The sequence below is a fragment of the Dipteris shenzhenensis genome, chromosome 5 (assembly GCF_047967505.1).
Source record: "Dipteris shenzhenensis isolate YYH24624 ecotype China chromosome 5, Dip_SZ_1.0, whole genome shotgun sequence".
NCBI classification, from domain to species: Eukaryota; Viridiplantae; Streptophyta; class Polypodiopsida; order Gleicheniales; family Dipteridaceae; genus Dipteris; species Dipteris shenzhenensis.
In genome coordinates this window covers 37,087,581-37,112,374 of record NC_141600.1, presented here as the reverse complement: position 1 = coordinate 37,112,374, position 24,794 = coordinate 37,087,581, and the positions used below count along the sequence as shown (strand labels likewise).

Sequence of the window (24,794 nt, the reverse complement as noted above, 5' to 3'; positions counted from 1 at the left end):
CCATCCTGGAAGCTTCTTCTTCTACTTTCATTTAGGTCAATGGGTGTGTGTGTGTGTTTTTAAAAAAAATAAAATAAAATAAAACACCGCTTGCAACTGTAATTACAAATCGAAAGTCCAACTTCCAATTTTACAACTAACCAAGTATATACTACACTTATAACCAAAACCACTTTTTCCTATACTAGGGAAACTCTTGCACACCTAAACTGCAAATATCCCATGCATAACAGGCATATAACCAATTGTTTGCATCAATCCAGTACGCCTTCAACATCTAGAACCCAATAGAATAAGTAGGAATTCCACACTAAAAACGGAAGTAAATAACCAAACATATGCTCCAACAAAGCTTAGAAGGCATAGAGAGCTCCTTGGTTATAATTCTTGCTGCATGAAGAGATCAAGTTGTTTCTGCTGTAGCTCAACTACACCCTCGTTGGAGATCCAAAACACTCCTTCACACGAGCTCACGATCAAGTGCAACCAGCTACTAGTACCGTGACCTGACGACAATCTACTCAACACGATCAACGATGCTCTTTTAGAAATTACGTTGTTCTTTAATTACTGACTCATAAGCCGATAGGGAAGATCTGTCCACCTTCCGCTGTCACCTCTCGTTTCATATACACAGTCGCTTCACGTCTCCCTTCCGAGATACCAAAGATCCTTGACGTCAATCAGCCAAGACCAGCGCATGCGCCATCCTGACATCCAACGCACACCCAATTCCTGCTTTAACGTATACCCATGCAGGTGACGGGATATCTCCAAGTGCACGTAGCAACCCCGCGTAGCAGTTCACCGTGACAACGCTTAATTAACAAGGACCCACAATTGCGCCATCACCTGCGGCAACTAATTCTGTGACCACACAGTCCCTTTGGTCGTGCGCTGCTCCTAATACGTAAGGTAAATCTCAAGAGCCAGAGTTCCAACTCCTGCGACAGCGTTTCCCATAGTATTGCACAGCTGGTCCCTCAATGCGTCAAACGCCCAGCCAGTCCGAGACCGCTTGCAATATACTGTGGGCTCTATTACCAAATGAAACATTCCGAACTGATTTTTTTTTTTCTAGCTTTACATTGAATCACAGGCACAAGCACTTAGTTTATCCTCCCAACCAACCTTGGTGGTAGCAAGCTTCTCTGCTGAATCCAGAAGAATACATTTTTGTGAAAGCTTTTTGCTTGCTTAATTCCAACGAGCCCCAAAACTCCCTGATGGATCTAGTATGCCACATGTCCTCAATTTAGGGTCCCTCCTTAATGATTTACCCCTCTCTTGGGATAACTTTGAAACATTTGCCCCTAGGCACATTTCATGCATTTAGGTCCCTTAGCCTTTGATTCACCTAGTCTAGTGTCATGTCACCCGCACCAAGGACCTTGACCTTTATTCCTTTTTTTGATCATTTACATGAAGCCCAAACAATTATAATACAAACATTGATCCTTTAAAGGAAAATGCTGACTGACCCTTCCGAGGTCATGTTTCCTCGACTTGAGCGTAACAGACTGCCTAGTATCATAGTCTCGAGCCCAATCTGAGTCACTGTAAGCATGCATCTGCAAGTCACCCCCCTAGGAAACATCAAGCCGAAAGACTTTGTACCTTGCAAGTAACGGAATATGCGTTTTACAGCCTGCCAATGCATAATCTTTGGGCTGTGCATATACCTGCTCACCTGAGAAATTGAAAACTGAATATCAGGTCGTGTATTGCAGAGATTAATGAGGCATCCAGCAGCCTGACTATATAGTGTGACATCAATTGATTCACCCGCATCATGCATTGTAAGCTTCAGCCCCGGCTCCATGGGAGTGGACATAGGCTTGCAATCATGCATGTTGAATCTGTCCAAGAGCTTTTGAACATACTTGGACTGAGACATAACAATGCCACGTTTCTCTCGAATAAACTGGATCCCCAAAAAGAAATGTAACAAGGCATATCAAATGTAGCTTTCAATTGGGCCTTGAAATCTGCAATTACTTCCTCATTTGATCCGGTGAGCAGCATGTCATCTACATAAAGAATGATGACCAGAATATCCCCCCCATCCTTCTTCATGTAGAGGGTGCTCTCAGGTGGACTATTGTGCAGCCCCTTGCTAGTCAGAAGGGCCTCAATTTTGGCATACCATGCACGTGGGGCTTGTTTCAGCCCATACAAGGCTTTATTCAGCTTGCATACCTGAAGTGCATTTCCTGAAATTTCAAAGCCCGGAGGTTGTTTGACATAAACCTCTTCCAACAAGTCTCCGTTAAGGAAAGCTGTTTTAATGTCCAACTGATGAACATTCCATTCAAAATTTGCAGCCATGGCTATAACTGACCTGATGGTTGTCATCCTGGATGTAGGAGCAAAAGTCTCCTCATAATCTATGCCCTTTTTCTGAGCATATCCTTTTGCAACCAGCCTTGCCTTGTACCGATCAATGGACCCATCTGGTTTTCTTTTGAATTTGAAAACCCACCGTGTACCTATGGCATTCTTACCTGGTGGCAAATCCACAACATCCCAAGTCTGATTTTTATGAATGGACCTGCAACTCATCGTGCATGGCATTCATCCAATGCACATTATCTTTTGCTTCTTCAAATGTCTCAGGCTCCTCCTCATCAAGAAGAGTACCTGCATAAGCTGATTCAACTGAATGAGCTCCCTCCATGTGCCTTACTGCACTACGAGTTCTGCCCGGCAATGGAGCTTCAAGCCTACTCTTCCTGAGAGTGTGAAGCAACCAATGCAGGACTGTTTTGGCTGTGTGTATCGCTTGAATTTCTTGCCTGACAACTTCATCCACACCTTGAGGTTGTACCAATTCAGCTGGGGGCTGAATCTGTACTTGTGGAGCTGGCGGAGGTTGCTGTAAATTCTGATTTTCAGCGGGGGAACCAAATGCTATAGGAAGCATCCCCTCAAACACATCATCTGAAGAGGCCGGAATCTGAAAGTCAGCATCTGTATGTGCAGAATTTTTAGAGAATATGACATCTCTACTAACAAGAATCTTGCGTGTAGCAGGATTGTAGAGACGATAGCCTTTGCTTTGTGAACTATATCCCACAAAAATGCATTTTAGTGCCTTATCTGACAACTTGTGTCTGAACTCCACAGGCACGTGGGCATATGCAACACAACCAAAAACTCTGAAGTGGTCCACTGAAGGCTTTCTCCAATGATGACTCATAGGGAGTGATTGTCTTCAAAGCCTTTGTAGGAGCCCGATTTAAAATATAGTTGGCACACATGAGGCCTTCCAGCCAAAACCTGTGAGGCAACTTCTTACTTGTGAGCATGCATCTATCCATTTCCATGGCGGGCGATTCTTCCGTTCAGCTTTGCCATTTTGTTGAGGTGTAAGCCTCATTGTAAGCTGATGCATAATGCCTTTTTCTTTCAGAAATGTCTCAAATTCATGAGACATGTATTCCCCCCCTCGATCTGTGCGAAGTGTCTACACCTTGAGTGCTGTCTCATTCTCAACCATAGCCACAAAGTGTTTGAAATGCATAAACACTTCTGATTTTGCCTTGAGACCATAGACCCAAGTGTAATTGGTAAAGTCATCTATGAATGTAACAAAATAGAGATAACCCCCAAAAGCAGGTGTCCTCATGGGACCGCAGACATCACTTTGAATAAGCTGCAATTTTCTTGTAGCTTTCACTGCACCATTCTTCTTGAAGGGAAGCCTATGCATTTTGCCAAGAATGCAACCTTCACATGCATGAGGAGGAGGCGACTCCAAAGGAGGTAATGCATCAACCATATCATGCCTCTGAAGTGTCATTAAGCTGCCATAGCTCATGTGCCCATACCTGGCATGCCATAACTCCGCATTGTGCATCGCAGCAGTGGGAGTGCTAATTGATAATGCAAGATGGGATCTTTTTTCATATAAATCAAGCTGAAAAAGACCCCGATACAAAGTGCCAGACAACCTCAAAGCATATTCATTTTCTTTGTCCCTGACTGCACACTTGTCATCATAAAAAACAACCTGAAATCCTCCTCTATTGAGTGAGGACATTGAATAAGAAGAATTATTTGCATAAGTGACCTTCTTCTTGGTGGGTGAAGAATGGAGAGTTACAAACAGATTTTTCTTGGAAGTGATGTGCTTTGAAGCACCACTATCAAAATACCAAGTATGTAGTGTCTCATCAACACTGAAAGAGCATTCATCCTTTGAAGGATCGTAAATGCAAGTCAAAAAAGCATATGGGTCATCATCACTAGTGGCTGTAGTATCTGAACTACCCACTAAAAAATCTGAAGTGCAAGTCAAAAAGGCATAGTGCTCTTCAACCAAGTTGGCTGCAACATCTCCTCCATCATGGCAATGTGGACCTGATGCATCTGATACAGCCATACCGGAATCTCTTTTCTTTTCTTTTGCTATGCGCTTCTTGCACTCTCCAATATAATGACCTGGCTTCTTGCAATAATGACAGATGCCCTTCTTTTTCTGCTTGTTTGTATCACCCTGTGCCTTATAAGAAGGCTGTCCAGAATCAGCTTTATGCTGATGTGTGGGCTGATTGGCATGTGGCTTATGCTGCCCTTTACCCTTGGGCTTGAACTCGGAGAGCATAGCATGCTCGCCAGCCTGGGTTGCCATATTTCTGCGTGTTTGTTCTTCCTGCAACAGAAGTCCTACCAACTCGTGAAAGAAGAGAGGATTGCTGCCCCCCCTCAATGACAAATTCAGCGAGGTGTGGAAACCGAGATAGGACTCAAGAAGAGAGTTCAGAGTGGTGGAGATTATCTCTGAATCCAGAATGACTTCATCAATGTTAAGCAATTGTTCCCTAAGATCCTGAAGCTTTGTGAGGTGAGAATTCATGGAATCTCCCTCCTCCATATGTGTATGGGAAAGTTCTCGCTTCAGAAAGGAAACCCTGGCATCGTTCCTTGTTGCAAACATACTCTCAAGTATTACCCAAGCTGCCATAGATGTCTTGCATGACCGAATATGAGGTATAATAAACCTCTTGACAGAAAGAGAAATTACTGAAAGAGCTTGTGCATCTCTAGAGTCCCATCTTTTCTGATCTGCTGTGGGAGCTCCTGGAGCGGTTGCTCCAATGACCTGTGCTGTACTTGTACCTCTACCCCTGCCTCCAGCTGTAGGAGTGACAGGTATAGGCGTTGTATCTGGTCTTTATTCATCTCCATTGACGTAATCCCAAAGATTTTTGCCAACTAAGATATTGCGAACCATGAAACTCCACAAGGAGTAGTTGGTGCCATCCAACTTATCCTCTTGTGTGAGAACCCCGAACACCTCATTTGAGTTGTTTTGTGCCATTTTTGCCAAATAAACTTAGAAATACAGCTAACTGAACAATTAAAATCCCTTCCTGGGATGTAAGATGCACAAATAAAATCTACCAAAGAAAATCTGCCCTCTGTGACAAATATTGTCACAGCCTATCAAAGGCTCAAAATGCACCACAATGCTTTGCTCAATGCCCAAAAATCTGCAAATAGAATCTACAAAAGGTGGCAAAAGTCTGCAATTTGACTCGTACTGAGTCCAAAACTGTTTGCAGACTTCCAAAATTCCTTTTTACCTGGAAAATTGCAACCCAAATGCAAAAGCCCCAATTTCTTGTGGGAAATTGCATACGAAAGAGGGCCAATGGTATGAAAGCCCCAAATGTTGCACAAATTGCAGTCTGCTTGCAAAAGCCCCAAATTTCATTGCAAAATTGCAGTGTAATTGCAAAAGCCCCAATTTCTTGGACGACCTGCAACCCAACTGCAATGTCTGTCCACAAATACGGAATGCCCCAAATTTTTACAAGATCTAAGCAAAAAAATGGCTATCTGCAAACAATGCCTGCCAAAAAACAAAATTGCTAGAGTACCTGCAAGGATAGAGCTTGCACAGAAGGTTCTGCAACAGAAGTGTACGGAAGGTACACGCTCTACACTGTACGGATCTCACAGAACTTGTAGGGATGTATGGAAGAACTATACGAAAGGAGTACGGAAGTACGGACGAGATTGCATGGAAGTACGGACGACAAGTGTACGGATGTACGGTCGGAGTGTACGGAATCTGTACGGTGGCTGTACGGAAGGTACGAAATCTGTATGATGCTCGATGTACGGATTGTACGACGGTACTGACAACAGATGTACGGACGCATGTACGGCAGATGTATGGATATAGGCCATACGACTTGTACGGACATCAACACAGGAGGAGCGTACCGACGAGTACGGAAGAAGTGACGCTTGCAGTACGTACGGAAAAATTGTACGGACAGAAAACTGTATGGACGACGAGCTGTTGACGACGAGCACGAAGAGCAGGGAGCTTGCGGGCAAGGAAGCTAGGAGCAAGGTGCAAGTCCGGGAAGCAGTGTCTGCTCTGATACCAAATGTTACAAAAAGAGAGTATGAGAGCAAGAGAGCTGAACGTAGTGCTTGCAATAGAAGAAGTGACTAATACAAGAAGTGGGATGGGTTTTGTCCAAGTGACAAAACCTTATCCTTCACTAACCGTAGTTAGTGAACTAACTGTGGTTAGGGGGAAAAACCTCTAAATGAGGGAAAAGTGCCCCTAACCTACTTATTACATTACATTGGTCACTGCTGAATTATAATAATAGTTCTAACACATTTTTGGCATATTCTCTAACTGGATCCACAATTTCATCCACTTCAACCATGAGACCAACCGATGGAATAGAGTCTTTCCACTCTTTCCTTGTGTCTGCAAATCCTTCATGCATGACATCATAAACCAGTTGTGCTTCAACAGAATCATGCATTGGGTCATGCTGACCCTCAGCTTGCTTTTACTTTTTGCATTGAACCGATCAATCCTTTTGAAAAGTTTTTTCATAAGAGTATTCAGCCATGTCTTCTGAAGAAGACAGAACCCAAAAAGGGGGGTACCTATAAAGTGATGATAGAGAAAAAACAGTCCCAAAAAACAGCCCACAAAGAAGAAGAAAATAGTGTATGTGCAAGGAGAAGAAGGGGAAAGAGAGATTTAGGGATTTAGAGAGAAGAAAATACACGTTCTGTAGAAGAAAAAGAGAAAAAAACCAGTAAAAGTTCCAAGATGAACTATATTTCAGAAAAAGAAGGGAGATTTTGGCGATGGAAAGAGTACACAGGACCCAGAAACCAAATAGGAGAGAAAGGGGAAGAGAGAGCCCTTAGAACCAGCGTATAGATGCAGTCCGTGAGCAAAACCCTGCACAAAAGTGACCCAGGAGTAGGAAATCAACTGGCAGCAGCAGCCTGAGCAGGGATGGACAGGCCGTACAGGTCCGTACACCTGTACGGAAACTGTACGGAGCTATGGTGGGCTGTACGGCAGGAAATTAATGCCCCAAAACACCATTTTTTGTACTCTGATATGGCGCAGCAGGTAGCTGAGGCAAACGGGCTGGTCTGAAGAGGCTAGGGAGCTGATGGGAAGGCTGGAGCAAGGGCTGCAGGTCCCCTCTCTCTCTCTCTCCACACACACCTCCTACCCGCATGCATACACACCTCACACACACACACACACACACACACACACACACACACATATAGTGCCTCAAAGGATATGTGTGTGTGTGTGTGAGGTGTGTGGCCAGCCAACACTTCTTGGCTGACCAGCAAGGCCACTATGCTGGTTATGATATTTTTTATGCTGGTAGAATGCACTTTTCAGGGGTCTGCATGCTGGTAAAACATGATATGCAGCCCACGGTTGCTTACAATGACCCTCAGGGTCGATGGATGGTGATCAGGTGCATCTGGCAGACTGATCTCTATGAAATAGCATCTGTTTATGCCTCACAAACTTCTGCGACTAGAGCTCAATGTGGGTCTCCCTCAAACAATATCCATGGCTGTCCAATGCTTTTTTGTGTGGAGACTTTAACAACTCACCTGCCACTCAAGACAATACCACTCATCGTTCTCACATGATCCCCACTGAGCTTCGACATTGGGAAGATATGCTCTCATCCCTGCATGCAGAAGATCTATGGCTCTCAACAAGGGACAGAGATATGGGTTATACATATCATCACAATGCCTTTACTCATTACTGGGCTCGACTTGACAGATGGTATTTGCTGCATGCTCAGGAGTATGCTGATTTTACATGTACACTATGGGTTGATCATTCCCTCTTGCTATCTGATCATGTTCCAGTATGCTTGACATTATCTATAGCACGTCTGACAGATGATATGCCTTTTTTTGGTCGTCGCCTGCTCCATATTAATAGTGCTTATTTGCTTCATCAGCAATTTCAGAACATGGTGAGAGTGGCTGTCCGTCCCCTCCTCTTACATGCTCAGGAGGATATGGATTTTGCTTGGGTCAGTCTTGCTCATCGCTTGCAGGCTGTTATTCAAGAATATGGACGGAGCTACATGGGTAACCTCAGGCTCAAGCTGAAATGGGCTCAATCTCACAAGCAGCAAATGGATGCAATCAGTACTCATAGACAGCTTACCTCTTCTGAACAGGATTCTTGTGCTTATGCGGTTCATATCATTCACCAAAATGATCTTCGCAAATTAAAGAAGTGGCAAATCCGAGCTCGCATGAAACCCCTTTTGGATAAGGGCTGCTCCTCCAAAGCCTTTTTTAAAAGTCTCCATGCGGATAGGCGAAAGGAGGATATTTGCAGGATCAAGAAAGATGATGGCACCTGGACCACTTCCAAATCAGAATTGGAATCACAATGTTCTAGTCATTTCCAGCATCTCCTCTCTCTTCAGCTTGATCATTTGATGCAAGTGAATGTAGCTAGGTCTCAGTTCCTTATGCATGTCCAGCCCATATTGTCTCAGGAACAGGCTCATGCATTGGAGCAGCCTTTTATGCTTAGTGAACTGGATGATGCTTTGAGTCATCTACGCAAAAGCAGCTCTCCTGGTTGGGATGGATTGACTGTCGAATTTTTCCGTGCATTTTGGGGTGATCTCAAGAACACTCTTCTTCTAATGATCAATCATGCTTGGGCAGAACAATCTCTTCCTCCATCCTGGAAACATGGCCTAGTCAAATTGATTCCCAAAAAAAGCTTGTGTGAGATGATGGCTGATTGGCGGCCTATATCTCTCATGCCTGTTATTTACAAACTCATTGCTAAAATGATTGTCCTCAGGGTTCGCTTCTTTTTGCAAGCAGGACTTCATCCTAGACAGTATGGGTTTGTCCCCAGAAGGTAGATCACTGACAATATCTCCAATGCTTTGCTTGCGATTGAGTATGCCAAATATTCTAAACAAGATGTTCTCATTCTGCAAGTAGACATTGCGAAAGCATTTGATACTGTCCATTGGGATTTCATTTCTCAGACTATGCATAAATTGGGATTTGGCCCTTGGCTCGTCCATATTATCTAGTGGCTCTATTCTCATGCCACGACGCAGTGCCTGCTTGGTGGTGGGTTGTCAAGAACGTGGACTATGACCCGCTCAGTGAGACAGGGTTGCCCTCTTAGTTCCTTACTGTATGCCATTGCTACCCATCCGTTACTGTTGCATATGGACTATCTTGCAGATACAGGACAGCTTCATGGCTTACAAATTCCAGGGGCACAGTCATTTCTTGCACAGGCATATGTTGATGATTCATACTTTATGCCCAGGAATTCTCAAAGTGACCTTTCTCATTTGATGCATACACTGAATGACTTTGGCATAGCTGTTGGACTGCATATCAATTTTCAGAAATCAAAACTTCTAGCTTTGAAAGAAGCTGATTGGCATGCACTTCTCTAGCCAGGCCACATTATCTCTTCTCATACTATTGTGAGGCATCTAGGCTACCCCATTGGCTGGAATATTACCCCGCAACAACAGCTCAAATGGGTGCTTCAAAAGATCAACAAGAAGCTTGAATACTGGCATTTGTCCACTTGGCCTCTACATGTTCGACTTCGGATAGTACAGTCCATCATTATGGCATATGTGCAATTTTATTTGCCTCTTCTTCCCTGGTCTTTTAAGCATTTGGCTTCCTATATGTCCCAGGCTATGGAGATATTTTGGAAAAGCAAATCTCATAAAAAGGCTTTGCGACTACTACCTATGCAGTCTATTTGTTCACCCAAGACTCATGGGGGGCTGAATATTCTCAATCTCCAGGTTCATATGTTGGCAAGAAAGAGCACTATGATTGCTGATTTTTTTCAGCAAAAACAGCCATGGGCTATTATGTTAGCAGCTATGTGTGGAAACATGACTCCCATGCATATGGGCATTGGATTACAGATCACTGGGAAGCAGTCATGACCACATTTCAAGGGAAAATTCCTGGTTGTCCTGTTTCTACTGCTTTTATTCATGATTGGAAGAGAATTCTCTCATATGCTAAATGGACAGGTGCTTCCTCTCATCATGGTAATTCTTTTCGCTTGGAAAGCATCCATTGGAGCAAGGTGTTTGAATTGCCTCTCGCTTTACAGGCACCTATTAAAGCATACAATCTCATGAAATTGGGCATAAGATTTGTTGGCGATGTTGTGGATCAACAAGGTTGTATGCTTTCATTTCCACAAGCTTGCAGGACATTCTCCTTGGGTCTGCATCATAGGTCCATTTGGAAAATACTTTCAACTATGTTGCAGCCATTTGTTCCGGTTCCTCCACTATTTGTACAGGACATATTACTAGACTGGAATTTGACTTCCTTACCTCCTGCTGCCCATACGCTTTCAATGCATAATCTGACCTCCTCGAAGGTCTACAGATTTCTTCTTCCACCGCCATGGATTGACAAGCATGCCAACACTCTTTGGAATTTGGATAGGCCTTTATCTTGGTGGCAATCACGACTCGTGAAAATCTGGAAAGCCAAATTGCCATTAAAATAGAGGCTTTTCTTTTGGAGATGTATAGTGGGAGCTTTTTCCATTGGGGTGAAATTGGCAGCACGCCGCATTGCTTCCCCTTCCTACCCCCGTTGCTCTCATCACCGTGAGACAGTTCCTCACCTATTATGGTCTTGCCCACACTCTCGCATATTGATCACTCATGTTTCTCATTTGCTGTGGCTTCAGTTTCCCTCTATCAGATTTGGGAAACTCTTCTGGATGTTTGGATGCCTCTCATCTCAGATGTCTCCATTCCTCCTCTTCTTTCACTGGACTCGCTTTTGGGTACTATGGACCATTTGGACACAGAGACTGCATTCCAGGATGGGTCAACAGTTTCCTCAGGCATATATTTTCTTCAGAATGTCCCTCAAGCACTCCTTATATGATAGTTTTGCTGCAAGGGACTTGGATGCTACCAGCCTTGAAGTGTTTTCTAATTGTTTTTGAGTTCTTCCATTGGACTCTCCTTTGGAGTCTAATGTCATGTACATTGATTTTATGTTAATATAGTAATGTGCTCTCACCAAAAAAAAAGAAAGTGTGTGTATGTATGTATCTTGCTTTACAGGCACCTATTAAAGCATATAATCTTATGAAATTGGGCATAAGATTTGTCGGAGATGTAGTGGATCAACATGGTTATGTGCTTTCATTTCCATAAGCTTGCAGGACATTCCCCTTGGGTCTGCATCATAGGCCCATTTGGAGAATACTTACAACTATGTTGCAGCCATTTGTTCCTGTTCCTCCGCTGTTTGTACAGGACATATTATTGGACTGGAATCTGACTTCCTTGTCTCTTGCTACCTGTTCACTTTCAATGCATAATTTGACATCCTTGATGGTCTACAGATTTCTTCTTCCACCGCCATGGATTGATAAGCATGCCAACACTCTTTGGAATTTGAATAGGCCTTTATCTTGGTGGCAATCAAAACTCAGGAAAATTTGGAAAGCTAAATTGCCATTGAAACAGAGGCTTTTCCTTTGGAGATGTATAGTGGGAGCTTTTTCCATTGGGGTGAAATTGGAAGCACGTCGTATTGCTTCCTCTTCCTACCCCCGTTACTCTCATCACCGTGAGACAGTTCCCCATTTGTTATGGTCTTGCCCGCACTCTCGAATATTGATCACTCATGTCTCTCATTTGCTGCGGCTCCGGTTTCCCTCTATCAGATTCGGGAAACTTTTCTGGATGTTTGGATGCTTCTCATCTCAGATGTCTCCATTCCTCCTTTTCTTTCACTGGGCTCGCTTTTGGGTACTATGGACTATTTGGACACAGAGATTGCATTTTAGGATGGGACAATAGTTTCCTCAGGCATATGCTTTCTTCAGAATGTCCCTCAAGCAATCTTTATATGATAGTTATGCTGCGAGGGACTTGGATGCTACTAGCCTTGAAGTGTTCTCTCACTGTTTTTGAGTTCTTTCATTAGGCTGTCTTTTGGAGTCTAATGTCATGTACATTGATTTCATGTTAATTTTATATTTACTGGTTTCACAAAAAAAAAGTATGTATGTATAAATAAATAAATCCATGAAAATTTTCCTTATGTTGAGTAAAAATGATGTTGTGGATTCCTTTTTCTTGCTTTTTGCCAAACACTGTCACAAAACCTTTGCAGCTGCATAGACTTGGTTTTGCCATTAAAGGTTCCCATAACACAAAGTTTCTCTCTATTAATACCTTAAACTAGATGGTAATTGTAGAGGGTTTGTCTTCTAATTTCCAGAGCTTCGAGAACTGTGGGAGGATGCCTTTATTCGAGCTGCACCTGCCAATGAAAAGTGTGATGTTCTCAGTGGGTTACGAGTTAAGTACCAGCTATAAGGACCTTGTTACAGAAAATATTGCAGACAGTGTTAAATTATAATGCAGATTCTAGTCCAGCTGTATGTTCTCTTTACTCTCTGTTTCTCTTCACACAAGAGAACTGATTATGTCCCTGGTAGAAAGGTTTCTTTCTCTACATTGTACATTTCTCAGTTTTCATCTTTTGGTATGTTTAGGAACGTTAATCGCAAAATTTCAAAAAAAAAGTGTGAAATCCGATTTTATTTCAAAGTCTTACATGCACACGGTTATGTTTCAAGTCAAACTTATCTTGCATCAGAGTGCCCTTTTGATATTCTTTTTTGCGTTTTCATTATTTGTTTTGATCACAAATTTTAATGAGACTGGCTTCTCCCATTTTGCAACCGAGACAATGAAGGAAATCAATAACCAACATCTGGGCTCTACCGAATCCTCATCATTAGATTTGATCGCCTTTTGTACATTATTACGCACTTGCATCGTGAAAGCACGCATTCTCCAAGTGTGAGACTTTCTTATAGCAACACTTAATTGATTATTTTGCATGCAAGGCCATTTTACTTTTTTGTTACGTTTGAAAATATTCCACCACTAATAATTCTACAAGTGTGATGCTTCTTATAGCAACACTCGATTATTTTCACAGGTAATGCCTTTTAATTTTGATTAACTTTAAAAAATTCCACCACTTAAGATTCTACGAAATTCCTTATTGCCACCTTATCTTGTGGTAAGCCTCCTGTTTGAACCCTTGTTTCTATAAGCAATCCATTTAGCCATTCTGGTAGTATTTCATTAGTCACATCTCTTTTCCAATGTAACTCATGTAATTCATAAAACCATGTACTATTTTTCCTTTTCGTAGATTTGGTTTGTTGGATGCTTGCTTGAATATCCGGAGTCCAAGCAGGATGCCCCTAGATGGCGCCTCTGGCTTTGGGAGGGTGGGTCCTTGAGGGAGGTCTAGTGGGATTTGAGAGAGTGGTTATGGCCCTCCAGGGGTGGCCTTGCTGAGTAGGTGGATGAGGTGCCCTTCTTTTCCTACACCCCACAGATTGGTAGGAGGCTTCAGATGGACTCTTCAATGTGGACCCCTTCGAGGGAGAGGCATTGGGTGGCCTAGAGAGTGCGATGTCCGTTCTAGGTTTTGGACGCGGTTATGGTCCAATTTGCGGTCGAGGAAGATATCGTACTTCTTCTGGGTGGCCGCCCATTGAGGCTTGTTGAGAAATATGTTGCCATGAGCACATAATTAGAGGTTAAGGTATGGTATAGGAATGTATTAAAGTAGCCACCCTAGGATGTGGACTACATGATGTAAGGATGTGGATCGAGGACATTCACAAGGAGAGATGTGGATCAGAGGATCCCACAGGTGTTGAGTATTCATAGGCCTCTCTCTATATAAGAAGCCTATTATGTATCGTTGATGATATACATTGAAATAGATTGAGTGTTTCCTATTTGGTGTCTCTCTCCTCATGGTTTTCACTATATGCTTAGAGTCTCCGTAGTTCTTACATTGATCTTATGTACACTAGGCTGAGCATGATCCAACTTTATTGACATGGTATCAGCTAAGTCTAGATTAGCTTTAGATGTAGTTGAAGATACTTTGTGAGAGTTCTTGAGTGATTTCTGTTCATGTTGGCTTACTAGTTTTTGTCATTCTTCCACTGTGTTCTACATTGAGAGTGAGGGAGAGATCTCTAGTCCTACAAGCCTTTATTTTTTAAAAAAAAAAAATTGCCTTCTTAGTATACTTTCTACAAGAGAACGGAGTGCTATTCAGCCAACATACAGCGTACGAGTTGGGACAAAGGCCTCAAGAGTTGACCACTCTTCCACAGATGCAAATGACAGTTGCAACCCTCTTTTGACTTGTTCTATTCACCCACCCACTCACTGATGACTACTAGGCCACAATGTAAAATGATTTTTGTAAGGGATGATATCTCAAAAGTCACCCACTCGCTCGTCCACTCTTGCTCAAATGACGGACAGATCTCCAAGCCTTTGTCCCAGCTCTCGGCTCCATTGACCTGTGCTCCAGGCGACTCATCTGCTGCAATGCCTTGTCAACCAGTCCTTCTTCTCAACACTAGCCTCCAACAGGAGGCGACCGATGGACTAGCAGTGCCTCTATAGACAACGCCCACGACAGCCCTGCCATTACTTGTTTGCAAACCTGGCCTGCATGCAATGAACTCGCTAGCGCTCCAACAAACAGCTTGGCCAACAACGGCATAGACCAGATGGACTAGTTTGAGCTTCAAATCTGCAGCAGTCACCTCCTATGTGCTCTCTAGCCTTCTCGACCGATTTCGTCGCTTTGATGCCATCACGCTTACCTCAAAATTTCGTTCGCCTCGCTTCAGAGTTTTCAAGGTTCTTCTTTCTAAGGTCACCATTGATTGACACGTGGCAAGATTGAAACTCACCATGATTTAGTGTCTCTAACCTTGGTTGAGTATGTCTAGTTAACTCATTAGAGTCAAGTTTCTACAAGCTGGGTTAGATCAAGGGTTTAGTTAACTCAGTGCCACCTAAGCACATATCCCCTGCTAGGCACACTTTGTATTCTGCATATGAATCCTTGTGCCACATCATCATGCCTACTCTCTCTTCATAAAAACTTTGACAAGCCATAACTTTCAATCCAAAAAGAATTTGCATGCGCTCAGAAAAGGAAAAGTGATTGCCGTTTTGAACTCTACGTGTTGTCAAGTTAGAATCATTGTTAGCAATTAGACACTGCCAGATTTGAAAGTTTCTTCAACTGGTAAGACATTTGCAATGGCAATACGCACCCCAACTGTTGAGAAGTTCACTGGGGAAGGATTTCACACCTAGTCTACACAAATGAGGTATCTCTTGATGCATCAGAAGCTTTGGAAGACTGTAAAAGAAGACATACCTACTTCATAAAATGAAGCCTAGAAGGAAAAAGATGAAGTAGTACTATCACTCATTGGTTTGCACTTGGGGTTCAAACATAATTCATCATATAAACTCTAAGGATCATGCCAAAGATGCATGGGATGAGTTGAACACGGTGTTTCGTGCAAAAGCCAAAAACCAAGAAATTCATCTTAAGATTGAATTCTATGGTTTGCACATGAGCTTCAATGAATCAATGGCACAATTTGTCAATAAGATCAAAAGCATTATGACCCAACTAGAAGGTATAAATGCAAAAGTAGGAGAAAAGGATGCACTTGCAATCCTCCTTAAAAGCATGCCTTAAGAGTACAACGCACGGACAACCACTTTGAAGAATCTTCCAGATCCAAAGTTTGAGGAATGTGTATCTTGTCTTCTTGAAAAAGAAAGAGAGTTGAAGGCATCGACATCGACATCGACATCTACATCAACATGCGATAGCAATAATGAAGAACAAGCATTGTTTAGTAAAACATCAATGAAGTGTTACCATTGCGGAAGGATGGGTCACTATCAAAGTGATTGCAGACTAATATGATTGTATGGAGATTATAGAATATAGAAAGAATGACTCATACAAACAAGTGGGCCTCTTCGACATCATTTGTATTTCGAGGAAGGGCCTCATGTCTATGTGTGAAGGGAGGTCACATGGTAACTATGCGGAGGTCACATGAAGAATGTGGAGGACTCTAGACATCAAAGGAGAAGCCTTAGAAGCCTTCGCTGGGATGATTTCGCTATGTTGAAAGTAAATCCATTAAGGCTCTAACTCGCCTTCACTCTTGTCTTTGCACTATTAAAGATGCCATGGGATATTTTGACAAGGACAATTGTCAAGAGTAGCAAAGAAGGGCAAGGATATACTGGCTTATGTAACGAATGGGAAAATGAATCTACAACCAACACTTATAATTAGGTAAAGAAGGGTGAGAAAGTCTCTATAAGAGGAGCCCTCCTCGTCTTGTTTAACAAGTCTTCCACCACTCTACCTTTGTGCTCTTGTATTCCCAAGCCTCTTCTATGAGCTCTCTCTCTCTCTCTCATTTCTTGAGGATATTGATTGGGCAGTTCTTTGTCTCCTCACATCGACTTCGTAACGGCATACCTAGAGAGGGTCAAGTTAGAGGATCACTTTGCATTTAGATGCCTTGTATACTATGAGATTGGAGGTCAGTTCATTGCCTCTTCAAGGATGGATTTGGACCACTATCTAGTTTCTTGTCCTACCCAGATCAGTGATTCCTAGCGATTTCATTCATGCCATCCGACATTGGGAGCATTTTCTTAGAACACATAGGCGAGATCCAATATCCATCCAGACTCCACTCAGAGCATGATCACCGAGTTTTTCCAACCAGACAACACAGACCAACATGCCTTAGGGACATGACAAACCTAAGGACGAGAGAGAGAGACGACAAACTTGCCAATGGGTTGAGACATATACCATATTGGGAGACCTTCCCTCCATGCTCACCATACCAGAGGAAAAACCGACGGGGTGACAGTGGCACTTTTTTGATGCAAGGCCATAGCCCATGTCGAGCTACAGTTGCCGACCATCATCAGTGCCCCATCACAGGTTTCATGTTTTTGTAGCCTCGAACATTGGTAGTTTCCACTTAGGCTTGCCTCCTATACCAGCTTCTATAGTGATGCCAACCTCTCCATGGGATCAGAGATATTTCTTATGTATTGGTATCTCTATGATTATGGATATGTTGTATTTGTCTTTAGTGTTGATGCCCTGTTAGAGCCTCCACCCTTTCAGGCACGAGTGTGAAGGGTCTCAGTGTTATTATGAAGATCATGATTGAGGATGTGAGTGTCAAGAGGGCATTTTAATCTTGATTAGAACTAGGAGCAAAATGGATGGTCCAGGTTGCCATTTTAGTGATTGATGTCCTTGATGGAATTAGGAGTACCTTGATTGAAGTCTGCTTTTTGGGGTCTTCAAATTCAAGAACTAGTAGTTCTCAAAGGTAATATGATAATGAGCATGTTTTGGAAGATTTGGCTCAAGTAATAAATATACCAAGGGCAATTTTAAATTCAAAATCGAAACAATATTTGCTGGAACCTGGAATATGCGGATTTTAAAGAGTGAAATCTTCAAACTCCTCAATCAAATAAGGTCTAAAAGGAGCTTCACCAAAAAGTGTTGGGAAGTGGTGGGAGAGAAGAGATGCATCATGACAAGAGTTGAAAACACAAGAAGAATTCAAAAGTGTGTTCTATCGGTTGTGAGAGAGAAGCCTCTCATTTATAGAGTGGGAGAGAAGGTGTCCTAGATCATAGGCACCTCTCCTACATCAAAGGCAATCAGCCCTACATCATAGGGACTTCCTAAATCATTGGCATCTTTTGAAGAGGGCACCTTCTACTGCATCATCACTTGTGCCATGGTCCATAGCACTAAGTGTGCTTCACTACACACACACACACACACACACACACACACACACGCACGCACACACACACACACACACACACACACTCATGTGACTGCTACTAGATGCACACATGCACCTTAGAGCAATCCCTTGATCACAAGTATTCCAACATACCCCTCCTCAAGGGTTTGCCTCATGCTATGTCAAGGATACATGGTCAAGGGGAAACTATAGAGGAAAGGGCTTAGGAAATGGTGCAGAAATGAGGGAGAACAAGCTTAAGCAAAAATCGGGTTAGAAGAGGGAAGAAAATGTGAAGAAGGAGAGAAATGGGAAGAAGATGATGATGTGGCAACTAGGGGGCGAAATGCAAGAAGAATCCAAAAGTGTGTTCTATTGATTGTGAGAGAGAAACCTTTCATTTATAGAGTGGGAGAGAAGGTGTCCTAGATCATAGGAACCTCTCTTACATCAAAGACAATCGACCCTACATCATACAGACTTCCTAAATCATTGGCACCTCTTAAAAAGGGCGTTGTATACTACATCATCACTTGTGTCATGGTCCAGAGCACTAAGTGTGCTTCACTACACACACACACACACACACACACACACACACACACACATGTGAGTGCTACTACTAGATGCACAAATGCACCTTAGAGCAATCCTTGATCACAAATATCCCAACGAATACTAGTGGTATTGTCTTTCATCCACTTCTATCCACCTTGAATTGCGGGCGTAGTAGAGGGTACACTTCCTTCTTTGGCAATGGTTGGCAATTGTGAGATAGGAGTGGAAGAACCATTGTCTATTTTGGCAATGGGCGGTGCTTGGAGAGAGGGGTCGGCTTCGTCATCGTTCACTATCGTTCGAAAGCCTTTCTTCTCCAAGACTATCTCGATCTTCCATTTCCAGAAGGTGTAATTCGATCCTTCCAATCGCTCAAGGATGCGGAAGTTGAGGAGGGAAATGCGGTTGAAAGCCATGTTATGAAGATGATGCACAGACCGGGAAGTTGGGAAGGTAAGGTAATTTGACTAAGTGGCGAATGCGATCAATAGAATGAATGTTGTGGGCACATAACCTTTGTGAGAGCTAAAAACAGGCAAGGACTACAAGAATCAAGAAAGGCTTGAATGCATAGAAGGCCTAGTGATATAGTGATCGTCCTGAATGATACATATAATGGATGAAAGGTACATACCAAGAAAGAGCGAGTCTAACGACTCGCGCGTTGCCTCTCCCACTCACTAACCACTAACACTACATGATCACACACTGGATTGGATATGCCACATAGCTCAATGGCGCTCCCTCTCTTGCTAATGATTACCAATGCTTTTGAGTGTAACTTTGATCTTTGATGTTTGTGGTGGACGTAATTTTGGTTGCATATGTGACAATCTGTGACGGCGGACCTTGGTTTGGCTACAAATCTTAACCCTCCTCGTTTTGCCTATGGAAAGTGTGGTGATTCATCTTGAATGTTAGATTAGACGTTCTGACTATGAAGCTGGGAAAATAGTTGCGAAGGTCTGGGAAGAGGGATGAAAAAAAAGATTTTGAGCTCAGAATCTTTAGTGGAAATCCACCCAAGAACGATGGTGATAAGGAGATCCCCCTTGCAACTTCTTAGGGTGACTAGCTCTTTGCATTATTCCCATCCCAAGAGGGACATTTAGGTAAGGACATCCATCGTGGAGGAACATTGTGGCTCAAAGTAGGAAGAGTACCGTACACAAAAAGAGATATGACATCAAGATTTGGCCGCATGGCCAAATCACTCTAGACCTTGGTGCCTTGAAGAAAGCAAAGAGATCAACATTTTGGCCACATGGCCAAATCTCCCACTATGGTATGCCCTAGTTATAGATTGGATGCTTGGCCAAATCCTTGCAAACCTATGTTGAATCTCTTATGCGGTATGCCCTATGTGGATTTGGCCACGTGGCCAAATCTCTTTGGACCATTGTGTTGTCACATATGGCCACATGAAAAGAGGTATGGCATTAAACCTCGACCAAATCTCTCAAGACCTTGGTGCGTTCAAGAAAGCCAAGAGATCAAGATTTTGGCCGCATAGGCAAATCTCTTACTACAGTATGACCTAGTGGTGGATTTGGCCCCTTGACCGAATTCTTGCACACCTATGGCCTATGTGGATAACCATGGGTCTTTTCAGATTGTTTGTCCATGGTCGATGTGAAGTTCTTGCACAATATAGTGGGTTGGATTGTAGTGCCTAAGCATTGCACTAGTTGGGACATCATAGATTTGGCCACTTGGCCAAAACTTCATGATGACCTTGTATAGCATTGTCATCCTATCTCACACCATCAAAGGTAAACATTGATGCAAAACAAATGCTCTGTGTGTAGGTGTTACATTCAAGTAGTGGATAAAGTCAACTTGCTTAATGTGGGTGGAAAGGTGGTTGCCATTGGGACGATATTCTTTGCATCACGTGCCAATGTGTGCCTTTGGGAGAGGAAAATGTCCTGGTGGCGTATAGATGTTTGCATGGATGGAATTGTACCTATTTCATTTCTATTAATGGATGAATTCTTAGTATGTGATGCTTTGGGTAGTGTTTTTCATTGGAAGCATGGTCAATGAGTATGATGGAGCTAGAGTACCAGTGCATGGCTTAACATCAGAACCATCGAGGTCAAGATTCTGAGTGAATGTGATGAGTTTGTCATTTGAGAATCATTAGAACCATTGAGGTCGAGACTCTGAGTGAATGTGATGAGTTTCTCATTTGAGAATCATGGAAGGAAAAAAAAGTTTTAATATGGTATGAGGGAAAAACCATGCACGTGCATTGTCGAGGGTGTTGTTTTGTACGTGTACCCATATGAACATGTAAATTTTGAGATGTTTGGTAAAGATAGTGTAGGTCTGGTCATTGAAAACTACCATAGTGACAAACAAGACATTGACACTATTAACTTAATATAATGGAGTATTGCACAGATAACACTTTGAGGTGGAACTACATTCAAACTCAATGATAGCATGACTTTCCCAAGTGGATCTAGGCAAAAGCATATAGAAGATGAACCAAATGATAGACCAATAAAAAGGAGACATCATTGCATGATAAACAGGAAAGGCATTTTGTCGATACAAGGAGCAATTAAAATTTGGTGTATGGAGGTGCATGCATGGCAACAACAAAGGTTTCATACGAAGAGGTTGGGACCACACAGAAATGGGTAGAGCCATAATTCAAGATTTCATACACAATAATTTTGAGCATATGACACACAATTGTAGAACACTTTAAGATAGATTGAGGGAAACATATTTGGTGATACCGGATGTCTACAGATAGGTTGATATGCAATTAAAGCACTTTGGCTGTGCAAGGAAATGTTAAGTTCCACATTAATCGCATATGGAACTTAGAATTTGAGCATCTAGCTTTGTAAAAAACAAGTGAATTCTCTAAGTACGGTTTATGTACTGCAATCAAGGCCCAACTTGTGCCAATAAAGTGTTAGATCAAACGTAATAAGTTATGGAAGATAAAAGTAGATGTTACAACAAAGAAGTTGTAGAAATGAGTACTGTACATGGCATAGGTTGTTTTAAATTTATTCTCAGACATACTTGTGCGTTACCCATGATAAGATGGACCAAAAGAAGATAGGCGTCCCTAGATTATGCAATCAATCATCAGATAGAGACAAGCCCTTTAGCTCCCAGTGGATCTAACTGGCATGATAACACATGGACATTGTAAAGGACATAATGGTCCTTTTTGTTTATCTTTGTGGCCATCAAATCCTAACTTCACAGGTGTTTCATTGGCTTTGTGTTAGCGGATCTCAAACGAGTTGATAACCATGCACTTAAAGATTTGGTACATGAGGGGACGCCAAGGTCTAACCATGCTCTACTAAATGCATGAGTTTCTCAAGTGAAGCATTGGATGTCTCCAATGGTAAGCAACAATTGCATGTTGGAGTGGTGGGTGATGCATCTTAAGACCTTGTTCTGGGAAGTTTCAATCAAGAAAATACTTACAAGAAACTGCTCGAGCACCTAGGCAGTTGGATAATTGTGGTTTTGAAAACAAGAATATATACTTATTTGCATACCTATCTTTACTCATTTCTTGAGGGATTTTCAAGTCAATCCAATTGGGCTTCTTGATGGTATGGCATACACATGAGGTTATTGATGCAATGTTTAGTAGATTTTCAATGAGGTTAAGAACTAGCCAAACATTGACATTTGCACATCTCATGGATACTTTTAGACAATGTAAGGGTTCTTCCCAACACTAGTTTTGGTAACTGAAGTCCTTGATTTCAAGAGCTACGTTGATGCCTATGGCACTTGGGAAAGATGCCTTAGTTGGATAGACACTCAAAGCCACTCTAATTTTAATTCTTTATGCAAATGAAGTTCTTATCATGCAATATAAAGTACATCCACGATCATTAGATTGGCAACCAAGTGAAGGTGGCATTGAATTGTGGAAGAGACATCGGGATGGGCATCCATTGCTACCAAGTGGAGAGCCACATTGTGCACCAATGTTCAAGTATGTGAAGGATCACAAAAATATAATACTTGGTGTCAAGGAGTACATACGCTTTTGGGAAAAATGGACACACTTGAAGGGACTAGAAGCATCTTTCACAATTTTTAACCAACTAGCAGCAGTGAAATATTGGAAGAACAGGATTGATGAGCTTGATAAATCAAATGATAATGTAGAGGGCTTGTATCAGAGGTTGTTGCCAAATATGGAAGGTATTGATTGTGTGCATGCATTTGATAATGAAATTGAGGAGTTTCATTGTTATTGAAGAGTTGACTGTTCACTATCGTGGACCTCAAATGAAAAAGACAAAACAATCTTTCGACCCGATGGTTGATGTAAAAAACGAACACTTTCTTTTAGTCTATTCAACAAAAATAATTTACCTAATGTGGCTAGGTGTTCCTCAAACCAATGTATAGAAGGATAATAAATATTAAAATTTAAAGAAGTTTTCATACAGTACTGGGCACCTATTTGCAAGATGCAATGCACAGATTAGGGAGGTGTATGAAGATTGTTGGAACAAGAATTAGATGTGCAATAGAAATGATCCTCTATGTTGGGAATGCATTGATGTTATTGTATGGTCATGGGTTCCAAAAGGTAATAACCTCCCAAAGAAGATAGCCTCAAAGAGAAATAATTCCCCCAACAAGGTGGAGATACCAACCATTGCATGTAGAGAGCTTCATCCAATTTGTCTCATAGAGTGGATTTTGACTTAGATGTTGACTCTACAATGGAGTGAAGGTACTTGAAACATATGTTTTATCTTACATGGTCCTTAAAAATATTTTGGAATGTATGCCATTGACCTTTTTTCTTTTATATTTTTTGCAGACCATTCCTATGTGGTTGCAAGTTCTACACATTTGGCCAAAAATCAAGGACTCGCATTGGTTTGTTATTTTTCAATGAGGACGAATCTTTCAAAATGCAGTTGCAACTAAACTAACCAAATGGTGTTTATCAACACCAACTTTTTTTGAGAAGGGACAACCATCTGTGGTGGAAACCTGAACACATGATCGTTTTTTGTGACTGATGAAACACATGCATATTTGTGAGTTTTGGGCGCATAGCCAAATCTAGGTAAAAACCTAATTGAGTACACTCAATGCAACATAGTTGAAACCCCTAAAAAATTTCCAAGTATTAGCAATTGGCATTGGAATATTAGCTTTAAGTTCAACATGAATCTTCCAAATGTAATTGCAACTAAACTAGACAAATGGTGTTTCTAAGCACCACCTTTTTCTTAGAAGGGACAACAACTCGTTGGTCAAAACCTAAAAATATGATCATCTTGTGTTGCTAATGCAAACCATGCACATTTGTGAGCTTTGGACACACGGCCAATCTATGGAGAAACTCAATAGAAAACACTAAATGTAACATAATTGCAACCCCTAAAAAATTCCAAAATTATCAAGATTTTTACAAATTCTCTAATACGGCACAGAGGTGAGCTCTTCATTAATGGCATTGTTCAGTGGAGGTGAGCTCTCCATTGATGGTGTTGTTGAGTGGAGGTGAGCTCTGTCCATTTTCAAATTCTCTAATATGGTGTTGTGGAGTGGAGGTGAGCTCTCCATTAATGGTATCTCAAGTTCCCGATGATATTTTAGACCAAAAGGTAGATTAAAAAAAAAAAACCAATTGTTAATCCTTCTAGCATCTCCTACTAGATTTGTCTTGCTCTTAGGACTAAATCAATATCTCTCATACATCCCTTCACTATTATGGCAATCTATTAAAAAATAGCACACTTGGATGCTTATTTAGCCATGACCTCACTTCTATTTTTAGGTCTGTTTCCTTTGCATTTTGATGTTTTTATTTTATAGTACCTCTTCAACTACTTTATTGTTTTGTTTATCAAGTGTTCTGCTTTCTCACAGGAATTTTCGCCTAGCCATTCACTAGCAAACTTCCCCCCTTTTGAATATATACCATTTCATGGCTTTTGATAGAACCAAAGCCATTTAATTATGTATTGTGGCTTATTTTTCTTTCCTTCTTTTTGGATCTAGGTATGCTAGCTTTTTACAAAGTTGCGATACTCATTGAAGTGTAACATAAGTGCTAATTCATAGAGGTATATTGGAATAACCTCAATAAAAATATCATACCTTTGACCCTTGACCTTTTTCCATCCTATAAAATGTCATATGCATACGTATTCATGACTAGTGTTTCAATCCATAA

At 41.8% G+C, this 24,794-nt stretch overlaps 1 protein-coding gene across 2 annotated transcripts in view; it reads left to right on the top strand.

Annotated features, from left to right (window-relative positions):
* LOC147901974 (uncharacterized) overlaps positions 1 to 12,928 on the top strand; it is a 152,170-nt gene extending 139,242 nt beyond the window's left edge. For both annotated transcript variants that reach the window (XM_087375122.1, XM_087375121.1), the window contains exon 13: positions 12,598 to 12,928. In XM_087375122.1, coding sequence (XP_087231248.1) covers positions 12,598 to 12,695 — 98 coding nt within the window. In that variant the 3' untranslated portion in view covers positions 12,696 to 12,928. The remainder of the gene's footprint in view (positions 1 to 12,597) is intronic.
* Positions 12,929 to 24,794: the final 11,866 nt, after the last annotated feature.